The sequence below is a fragment of the Magnolia sinica genome, chromosome 1 (assembly GCF_029962835.1).
Source record: "Magnolia sinica isolate HGM2019 chromosome 1, MsV1, whole genome shotgun sequence".
NCBI lineage: Eukaryota > Viridiplantae > Streptophyta > Magnoliopsida > Magnoliales > Magnoliaceae > Magnolia > Magnolia sinica.
This window is the reverse complement of record NC_080573.1, coordinates 28,251,209-28,262,567: the sequence shown is the minus strand read 5'-3', so window position 1 is coordinate 28,262,567 and position 11,359 is coordinate 28,251,209. Positions and strand designations below refer to the sequence as shown.

General features: G+C 46.4%; 1 protein-coding gene across 1 annotated transcript; it reads right to left on the bottom strand.

Annotated features, from left to right (window-relative positions):
- Positions 1-5,795: 5,795 nt before the first annotated feature.
- On the bottom strand, positions 5,796-10,128 carry LOC131243613 (protein kinase PINOID). Its single transcript, XM_058243098.1, has 2 exons — positions 8,801-10,128; positions 5,796-6,914 (listed from the first exon to the last, which is right to left on the bottom strand). The coding sequence occupies exons 1-2, from the start codon at positions 9,400-9,402 to the stop codon at positions 6,185-6,187; spliced, it is 1,332 nt and encodes a 443-aa protein (XP_058099081.1). The 5' UTR covers positions 9,403-10,128; the 3' UTR covers positions 5,796-6,184.
- Between the last annotated feature and the right edge of the window lie 1,231 nt (positions 10,129-11,359).

Here is an 11,359-nt window from a genome sequence, read left to right as displayed (position 1 = left end):
GAGTGGATACATGAGTGCCCGAGTGCCAAATACGAGCAGACGCTATGTCGTGGTCGGTTAGGAAGGGGTGGTGACCTTACCCGCCCGAGAGTAGTGGGCATAGCTAGGCTGAGTTTGACCAGCTCGTGATTGGGTCTGCTATCGACGTGCCTGGTAGATATTGACTAACTACTGGTCAGGCGGATAGTGAGTCTCTTCCACTTGCATGGTTGCTCGTCCAGTGGGCAACGATTGCATATAGAGTGTACTAGACCTCGGTGATGATCCCAGTGATGTGTAGTGTTGATATGTGGACTTATTGAGCGGGAGTTACATACTCATTCATTCACTATCCACTCGGGCTGGTGGTGCACAACCATTTGTTATGTGTACCTTCGCAATGGCCAGGATTTCGGTTGGGGCGTGCGGCCAACCTGAGATCAGGAGTCTACCATATTGAGTTTGACTATCCAAATTTAGGTATGGGATTGGTTTAGATAGAAGTCCCTTGTGATGGACCCCATAGCCTGCAATACTACGTACTATCATCCCAACTTCACACTCCAGCATGGTCATTCCATTTGTACCGTATATTGCATTGCATCCTCGGCATCTGATATTTGGATCTTTATGACTCCTCATTTGTATAACTAATCCGTATTGCGTACTCTGATATTATATGACTCATGGACTTGTCAGTATTTCTACTTTATTCTGATATCGTATGATTCATGAGCTTGCCAGAATTTTCGATACTGTATGATTATGGCATTGTATTGAATACTTGGCATTTATTTTGCGCACACTCTTTCACCACCCTTTAAGCTTTCTATAAGCTTATGCGTGACAGATGCGTGCAGGTGGCGTTAGGTTGCAGCAGCATGGAGCTTGGAGCATGTAGCTGACTTCTGGAGCTTTGATTTTCGATATGAATTTTCCTTTCAGCATTGTATTCAAATGTTTATATTAGTGGATATGTGATGATGATGTTGCCTTTGTGATTTGGGTAAACTTGTGGTTATGCTTATTACGAGATAAAAGTACGTTGAAAAATTCTCATTGTAGGATCCCAGGATTAGAATCTGGCGTATGGACGTTGGGAGCCAAGAATGGGGTACTACGGAGGCTGTCGGCACCGAATTCGACGATCGAAAATTTTATGAGCCCGGTTTCCAAGTTTGAAGTGTGACAGCTCTTCTCTCCGAGTTGTTCTCTCCTCCTTAATGTATGGGCGCAGATGGCCCTTACGGATGAGGGTCTCAATCTCGTCTTTGAGATCCACGCAGTCACTCATATTGTGGTCGTGCTCGTGGTGGATCTGGCAATACTCGCGCTTGTCTCGGTGTTCTGCGTCATCCTTCATGCAAACTGGCCAATTCATGAGCTTCTGACCCCTGATGTCTAACAATATCTGCTCTGTAGATGTGTTGAGGGGGGTGTAGGAATGGAACTTGCCCTCAGGCTTTCTGCTCGGGCAACGATCACGAGGGACATGGTCGTCCGACTTCTTATGGGATTGTTATGGTTCTTCGTTCCTCAGCCTCTTCCCCCTTAGTTGGCGGCTCTATCACTTGAACATTTTTGCAGGAGTTGGAGATTTCCTCGGTGTTAGTGTATTTTTGAGCTCAGGTGACGAGCTCGGCCAACATCTTTGGCAGATTCTTCCCAATAGAGAAGTAAACTTCCCCTCCTTTAGACCGCTAAACATGGCAGAGAGTGTCATTTTGTCATCGTAGTTCTCCACTTGCAATGCCTCCTCGTTGATGCGGGCGATGAAGTCCTTCAACGACTCTTTAGGTCCCTACTTGATGGTGAACAGATGAGTAGTCAGCTTCTGAATCTTCTTACCACTTATGAACTGGGTAAGGAACTATCCACTAAGCTCTGCGAAGGAACCAACTGAATTGGGCTTGAGTTGTCTGTACCAACTCCAAGCGGATCCAGTAAGGGTGATCGAAAATCCCCTACACATCATCACGTCCGCGGCTGTCTGGATTTGCATCCACGAGCAATAGGCCTCTATGTGATCGGACGGGTCGCCAAACCCGGAGTATTGGATGACGAGAAGTATTCGAAACATCTGAGGCATCACCTCACTCCTGATTGCAGTGGTGAAGGGAGGTTCGGTCTCTTCCATCATCGCCTGAACGGCGGCAAGGACAGATGAGGGCTGTTGATTCTACTGTAGCATTAGAACCCGATTGTTGAGTTCCATGAACTGCGCTTCCCACAAATCTCTGTTTTCAGCTACCATATCCCACGGAGCCTCTACTTCAGGGGTCCTCCCCCCTTCTCCTCTCTAGTTCGTAATGGAGATCTGTTGGTGCCAGAGTCGAAGTGACTGAAGCGTTCATCGGAGCTTGAGTTGTGTTCTGAGCCGAAACTTGATTTTAGGTCAAAGGAGGGTTCTAGACTAAAATTGGAACCCGGGCGGATTAATGTTGTGACCACTCGGGTTTCAAACTTCGTAGCACAGACTCGACTTCCACCACTGGTCCGATCGTTTCCAGGACAGGATGCGACTGTTGCTCCTATCGTTACTTCATGTGATTGATTTCATCGCGTAAGGCTTGGATTGCGCTCTGCATGGCTCGATACTTACTTGCACGATTACAAGAACATTAGGATGGTCCTAGAGTCGACTCGACGTGATGTAACGAGGAAGACCGAGTCTGATCGTTCGGCTCCGATTCCAGCTCCACAGCTATGGATTTCTTCTTTCCTCTTGTCATTGTGTTGGAGAATAGGAAAATGACTTTTCGTATCAATTTCCCACAGACGGCGCCAAAAATGTTGAGGTCAAAATTTAGACTTCCCTTCGCTCGGATATCCGAACTCCGAGCCGCTTTAGAGTCCTGAACCTGCACAACAATAGTGAGCAAAGGAGACACCGGCTTAAACAGGGGACCCTCTGATGCCTAAGTCAGGTCAAGGGAATCCGGGTCTAAGTTGTATTGTAGAGGGTGCGAGATTTTACGTACCTGTTTCCTCCCCACAAGACGCTATATATACCCCATCGCCTAAGATGGACATGTCCGCATAACTCGGCGCATCTTGAGACATTTGCCACATCCTGCGGGTGATTTGGCTACCCAGTCGTTATGTGATCGTGCAGATGTGGACGGTTGAGTAACCGTCACCAATCGTGCAGTAGTGGGACACCTCATGGTCTTCCTCATTAATGGATCCGATCCGAATCCTGAGCGAACTACCTTGCCCTTGGAGCATTCCGAGATCCCGCTCTGCATCCCAAGTCGACAGCCTCGGCCCCAGATCATTCCACCTCGGACCTCGGAGCGCTCTGAATCCCGATTCAACAGCCTCGGCCATAGATCATTCCGCCTAGGACCTCGGAGCGAAGGCTTAACTGATATCGAATTGGAAGTCCTTCCCTCTACTATTCTCATAACTCTGAACTTGGAATTGCGCCTTAAGTCGGCTCTGAACAGCATCGAGCCTCGGAGTTGAAACGTTTCTGATCTTCCCATAAGAGTCACAACTTTCCGCCTTGGAGTTGAAATGTTCACAACTTTCCGTGTAACATTATTTTGTTATAACAGAGTGCACACACATGGATGGGTCCAATCATCACATAACTCAGCATGTGGGCCCTTCGTCAGTTCCAAATGGGACCGTTAACGGGTCAGTTCCAAATGGTGAGCAAAGGAGACACTGGCTTAAACAGGGGACCCTCTGATGCCTAAGTCAGGTCAAAGGAATCCGGGTCTAAGTTGTATTGTAGAGGGTGCGAGATTTTGCGTACCTGTTTCCTCCCCACAAGACGCTATATATACCCCATCACCTAAGATGGACATGTCCGCATAACTCGACGCATCTTAAGACATTTGCCACATCCTACGGGTGATTTGGCTACCCAGTCGTTATGTGATCGTGCAGATGTGGGCGGTTGAGTAACCGTCACCAATCGTGCAGTAGCGGGACACCTCATGGTCTTCCTCATTAATGAATCCGATCCGAATCCTGAGCGAACTACCTTGCCCTTGGAGCATTCCGAGATCCCGCTCTGCATCTCGAGTTGACAGCCTCGGCCCCAGATCATTCCGCCTAAGACCTCGGAGCGCTCTGAATCCCGATTCAACAGCCTCGGCTACAGATCATTCCACCTAGGACCTCGGAGCGAAGGCTTAACTGATATCGAATTGGAAGTCCTTCCCTCTACTATTCTCATAACTCTGAACTTGGACTTGCGCCTTAAGTCGGCTCTGAACAGCCTCGGGCCTCGGAGTTGAAACGTTTCTGATCTTCCCATAAGAGTCACAACTTTCCGCCTTGGAGTTGAAATGTTCACAACTTTCCATGTAACATTATTTTGTTATAACAGAGTGCACACACATGGATGGGTCCAATCATCACATAACTCAGCATGTGGGCCCTTCGTCAGTTCCAAATGGGACCGTTAACGGGTCAAGTTTAGGTTGGGTCCACAGTACCCACACCGTTATAACTAGGTTCGTGTCTTCCCAACTCCGGGTCTCATCCTTGAAGACCATGAGCCAAATGCTAAAGGCCTGTTTGGGAGCGTGGATTTGGAACCCCCAGGATTGAAAACCCCCTGGATTGGCAATCCTCTCGATGTGTTTGGCACCGTGGAGTGTGAATCAACTTTAATTCAAAAATACCTATACATGGTATATTTATGGGGGTTTGAATTTAATTACTAAATCAACTTTAATATCCCCAATTAGTGAGATATATAATTTTTGACACTATGGTTGTGATAAGCCTGCTAAAATATATGCTTTGCCTAAAAATGATGAAATTCCAAGTCTCAGATGGACCGCAAGCACAAGATCATGTCCGAGTGACTAACCAATAATTTTTAACCGTTGATTAATATGGACAATGTTTGAATGGTGCTGGACAATATTTGGACGGTGCCGTTGATTAATATGGACAATGTTTGAATGGTGCTGGACAATATTTGGACGGTGCTAATCTACATGAACAATGTTTGGACGGTGCTGATCATCCTGAGTGGGCCATGTGCCCAGTAGAATGATAGTATACAGTGACATACATTTATACCTGCAACTATTGAAATGATTTTAGGTGTAATCCAAGCTCTCACCTTGGATTACAAACCCCCTCAAAGAGGGGATTGGGAACCCCCTGGATTGGCAATCCCCAGTTGCTTTATGCTGCCAAACAACCAAGGGGATTTGAAACCCCCTCTAATCCCCTTCAATCACCTCCAATCCAAGGTGCCAAACGACCCCTAAGAGTCTTCCCAGCTCCCAATCTCAATCTTGAAGAGCCGGACCCAAATGCTATCGGGTTTTGGCATCCATCGGTTCCCAACAGGTCATTAGATCCATACCCAGATCTAGTTTTCTCGCGATCATGTACATGGTTTGGCCCACCCGGTAAATGGATAGATTGCACACACGTGTTACATGTACACATGCATATGCTGTAAATGTGCTATCTTAAATGGGAAATGGTGCCATGGGGTCGAGTCGATCGAGCTCTGTAGGCCCCACCGTGACGTGCGATGGACCCCATCATCGATCATGAAGGTCCCACTGGGGATTGGACTGGCCCCAAAATTCTTTAAAGCTTGGACAGTCCAAATTCCTAACCCTAGATCAAGGCATACCAACTTGTCGTTAGGAAAAAGTAGCAGCAATAGTTCCCTCCAAGGCCAGAGCTGCACTGTTCTAACATCCAGCCCATACCCTTCCAAATCAACGGTGGTGATTACCAAACCATTGGCCCAACGATGCGGACGGTTTGGATAACAGACAGGTAAAATCTTAGGTGAAGACTCATCCATGGTGTAGCCCGAAGCCAATATATGGACAACCAACTTAGTTTGCTTCTAATAAAATATTCTGGAATTATGTTAAATTGCCCAAAATCCGGCACATATCGGCCGATACTTGATATGCTATAACGTTAGATATAACATAACATGGACTAGAAAAAGAAAGAAAAACGAAAACCGTTACGGTATCTACATGATTGGAGTGAGTACTGCCTATAATAGTTTCTCTTCAACCATTCGTTTGAATGCCATAAATCAGATGATCGCGATCATCAATTTCCGTAGCCATCCTTAGTAGTGTCCATGTATATGGGGATCGTCAAAACATTCCCACGGTAGACCCCATGTACTAAAAATACTCTATAACAAGGCCTGCGACGAAAATGAGGCAATGTGGGGCCAATCTTCCGATACGCCCTATTAAAAGTAGTCGAACCGGTCCGTTTTCTTCCTCTCGTAACAGCTTCTCGACCGTCTCAAACCCGGTATTTCAGGCGGTCGACAGGACCGGATGAGGGCGAAATTCAAACCTTTGAAGAAGGGATGGGTCTTCACCTCGGCTGCCCCACGCCTGGACCCTACCCTCCTGTCCGGATCCTTCACCAACAGCCCAGATATCAGGTCCCTGGCAAGAGCATCTGAGCCGCACACTGGATCTCCCGGAAAATTCAAGGGCTTGCGGACAATGTTCCTCAACGTGACCTCGTTGGTCTCTCCAGAGAAGGGCGTGCGGCCATAAATGAGCTCGTAGAGGAAGATCCCAAAGGCCCACCAATCAACGGCATTGCCGTGGGACTTCCCTGACGCGACTTCTGGGGAGACGTACTCGTGGGTCCCGACGAAAGAGCGGGACCGAGCGTTCACGGGCTCAGCTATGAATTGGCGGTTGCAGGCAAGGGTTCGGACCTTGCGAGACCGGAAAAAGTGTGGGAGGCAATGGACGGTGGAGGAGGAAGATGAGGGGGGTTCGGGTGGGGAAGAGTCGTCGAGGGACGGATTGGATTCGTCGGATGTGAGGGAGAGATCGAAGTCGGAAAGCATTATGTGGCCATCCGATCGGACGAGTACGTTCTCGGGCTTTAAATCACGGTAGATGATGCCGAGCATGTGGAGGTATTCCAGGGCTAGAAGGACTTCAGCAGCGTAGAACCTGCATAAAGGAATGAAGATACGAACGTCAGAGACTGTTTGATAGACTCGCTCTTCAAGTAAAAAAGTTGACTCAGGTGAGTCAGGATATCATGACTCGGTGGTTCTACTAACTAGAGCATGCAAACATGAGAGGATGGGGATGGAATTTCAGGTTTCTACCTTTTGCGTGAGATTCACGCACATCCAACATGTGCTACTCGATGTGTCCCACTAGCACCCTAGATGATCCAGACCGTCCAACGGGTAGGTGCTTTCGCTGACTTGTCACGGTCAAAAAGTGATGATACTGACATCTATGGGGAATCGGAGGACGCCATTCAACACAAGCATTTGATAGTCACCATCGATCGCACGGGTGCGATTTTTTGAATGGTTTTCATTGAGGGGGCGCTCGTCTTAGAGGGGCGGAACACGTGTCAGAATCGAGGCTATTCATCACTGCGAATGCGCCATGAAATGAGCCACACGTGTGCATTGAATTTGGAGCTGGATTTTTTCAAACGGGTTTGCCGAGTCCGATCATCTCTGACATGTGTTCTGACCTCTCATCACGGCATTCTCTTGGCCAATTCCCATTTTCAACCGTTCATATGTTGGCCGTACGGAGAAACTAATGCCGGACCTGCACGCCACTACCAAAATGAAGTCTTCGCATCTGGTTTAACACGTCCCAGTCGCTTACAAAAACAATAAAAACGAAAGAAAAATGATTTTTTTTTCTTTTTTATTTGATTTGAGCGCAGACTTTCAAGATTCAGCTCGTGATCAGGGATTTCACCATATAGATGATTTTTGCAATGAGGGAAGGGCAAAAACTCGGGAAATAATTCATGCTTTGAAATGGAAAATGGGTAAAACTGGCAAAAGTTGGGATATTTCCCTTTTCCTTTTTCAAAAATGATGTTTTCACTCTCAAGGACATATATGGAAGTTTGCGGCACTGGTCAGGGAAATTATCTCTGCACAGAAGGGTAAAAAGGGAAACACAAAACGAAAACCGATTTCTTCAGCTGCCAAGTAAACGATACGCTCGGTGCAGGAAGAATAGAAAATTAGTATTTTACTCTCTTCTCTTCCATTAACGGATGTTTGCAGGGCGCAAGTTGGAATTTCTTCTTCTTTTAAAGATACGTGAGAAGATTGGGAAGATATAAAATAGCGTCCTATAACGAACGCCGGAACAAAAAGAATTTTTAAATACTGAGGTTTTGGAGGGTCTTGATGCATGCATTACAGAAAGTGGGGCCCATGGTTTGGTTATCCAATCAGTTGAGTCCCCGAGTGGATGACATAAACCACAATATTTTAGACCATATGATCGAAACCGTCCACTTGGTGGCCCGCAGCTATGTTCTCAACCGTCTTCTGGAAATTTCGAAAATCATTTCCCACATGATTTGGGAAAAGGGGGGAAATATGATTTTCTTAAAAAGGCTGAATATGAAAATCATTTATTAAAACTGTATACACAATTAAAATGGGGAAAGAAAATTACATTTTTATAATATGGAAAATTGAAAAGGGAGCTTGGGATTGCTCAAACAGGGAGAACCTTAAAATGCAGATTAAAAAACTCGATTTAGAAATACTTTTAGAAAGAGAAAAATCAAATAGAAAAATAGAAAAAGCATATAATGTGATTCTCCATAAACATTAATTGCAGAGCTGAAACGAGTTTCATTTTACTACATGGAGATTAAAAGAAAAAAAATCCCATTTCAAAATTTCAAGCATTGGGAAGTATAATGTAATTTCATAAACAAATGCATTAAAAATAAAAATTTCAGAAGAAGACGGAGAAAAGAAAAAACCATTTCGGCCTTATTTTTGGGGAAGAAAATAGAAAATGTGGGGAAAAAATAAAAGAAAATTCCATTAACGGACCTTGCAGAGCTCAAAGAGAATCGCTTCCCCTGCTGCTTGTGGCGGAGGGTATGCAAATCCCCGCCGGAGCAGAACTCCATCACGACGCAAGAGAAATTCGAAGCTTCGAATTCAGCGTAAAGCGTAGGCAAGAACGGATGATCGAGCATCCGCAAAATCCTCTTCTCCGTCTCTGCTCTTTCGACTTTCTTCTTCAATGCCACAGCCTCTTTATCCACCACCTTCATCGCATAGAAGCAGCTCTCTTCGCTGCTGCTGCTGGTCCTGCTGCTGTTGTTGTTGTGTAGAGAGCAGAGATAGACGTTCCCGATGTCACCACTCCCGATCCGACGGACGAGTTTGAAGTCCCGGAAGCTCAGGCCGGCCTTGCGGCGGAAAGCAGCGGTCCGGATCGCCTCCCATGCGGAATCGGAAGATCGGTGGGGCTTCAGCGAGAGGAAGTTGTCTGGGGATGGAGATGGAGTAGTTTTCGACGGGATTTCGAGGGCATCGAAGGATAGGCGGCTGTAGCTGCTGCAGCTGTCGCTGCTCATGGAGCTTTTGCTGGAATTCAAGGTTTCGGAGCCGATTTCGACGTCGGAGTCCGGCACGAACTCGAACATTTTAGAAATTGGAGCCTCGATTTCGATCGAAAATTGAAGGCTTTCGAGATTCTTCCAGGGATTACGTCAGAGATAAAAAGGATTTAGAACTTTTCCGCTCCGTTTCTTCTTCAACTGTTTTTATACATTATAAAACAGAGCAAAGCCTCTCTATTTCTCGCTGTGTCCTTAGAGCGGAAATTCTGACGTTTGCAGGAACTGACTCTCGGTTTTTAAAGGAAATGCTAACGGACGCCGGACGACTCGTCACCCTCTCTCTCCCTCTCAAAAATCAGAGAATCGATTTGGAATCTGAACTTTTTCTTACGAAGGAATCTAAGAACGTCTAGAAACAAAGCATTGAACGGTTTCTTTTCGCGATTCTCCAATCGAAACGCGAAGAACAACGACAAAATCAAAGCACCGCACCGAAAGATGGAACAAAAAAGAAAAAATCAATAAAAGCAAAGAGAAAAATAAAAGAGCTCAGATTCTCGAACAAAATCGGACTTTACTATTGCACACGATAACAACTCCAAGGTTCGATTTCAACACGTAACGAATCGTCGCTTCCACCATTAAAACATCTCTTAAGCTGGATTTTCAGCCCGATTGCGTCGGAAAACGCGCCATTCGAACCGCCATTCCAGGAGCATCGATCCCTCTCTTTCTCTGTGAAAGCTAGGGGTTTATGAAAATAAGGGTTTTTTCCCGAGGTTTTACAGAGGGACGATGAGGAAGAAGAGCAGCTTCGTTCTCTGTTTTTTCTGCGGTTATAAAAGACGGAGATGACATTTATACTAACGGCGAACGCCGTTTACTACAGTCTTAACCATGGTTAGCTTCCAGCTAATCGTGGTTAGTTATGCACGTGATGCACGCTCGTGTGCTCTCAACTTGCAGGCCACTGCAGCTTCCGCTGACGTGGATCTAGCACGTGCCAGAGAGGCTATACCTTGATCGCTGACACGTAGCAACTGGCGCCCGGGCCCTCTCTGTTGTAACCGGCGAACGGCCAGGACCTTAACCCGGGTTTGATACACACGTGAGGTACTGTCCCTCGCGCATGCGCTCATGCCCGTGTTTTCCGCTGACGTGGATCAGCCGTTAGAATGGTCCTGTAAGGGGGGGTTTTGACACGTGGAGGCAACTCCATGGCCCACCTCCCACAAATGTGGTAGTTTCGAAGGCTCGAGTTCAAAAATGATCTGATGCTCATATCTATCCGCTCGTTTGGCCTTTAAATTGATGAACGGTTCTAAATCTCCACACCACTTGAGAGGTACGTTGCATGCGTGCCAAGGGCGACTCCTGTTTCACGACGTGGCTTAAGATCCGTGGGGCCCACCACGATGTATATGTTTTATCCACACTATCCATCCAGGGTCGGTGGGATCCCTAACCATGGGGCCCTGATATATGTCTTATTTCCGCACAATCAATTCATTTCGAATACTCATCTTGGCGCATGCATAAACTGAAAATATGAGCAGATCTTGGTCTTAAATAGATCATAATACAGGAAATAGTAGTAATTGGCTATTAAAAACTTCCATGGGCTTTTTGGATCATGCTTATGTTAGTGTAGTCCCTTCAGCCAGGCCTATAACCTTATCAACAAGCAAGATGGCAAATAAGTATTTTGGTGGTCCCATTAAGTTTGTAATGGTGGGGATTCAATCAGCATTATTTCTGGCGGTATGATCACGTCCTAACTTGAGCTTTCCATGTGGATGTATGGTTAGATGTAAGGCACATATGTTCCAATGGGGCTTTAAGTGGGTACTATAGTTAGGGTTCCATTGACTTTGGTGGATCGTATGTACCCTAAGGGCGTGTTTGGCCGGACCGTTCCCATGGGATTTGGTGGGATGGGATCAATTTTAAGGTGATGATGATGGTGTCAGTAGATTGTCTCATGATCCATGGAATTGCTTATATCCCTCGGAAGTTCACCGGGTCTGTTTGGCACGGCCCG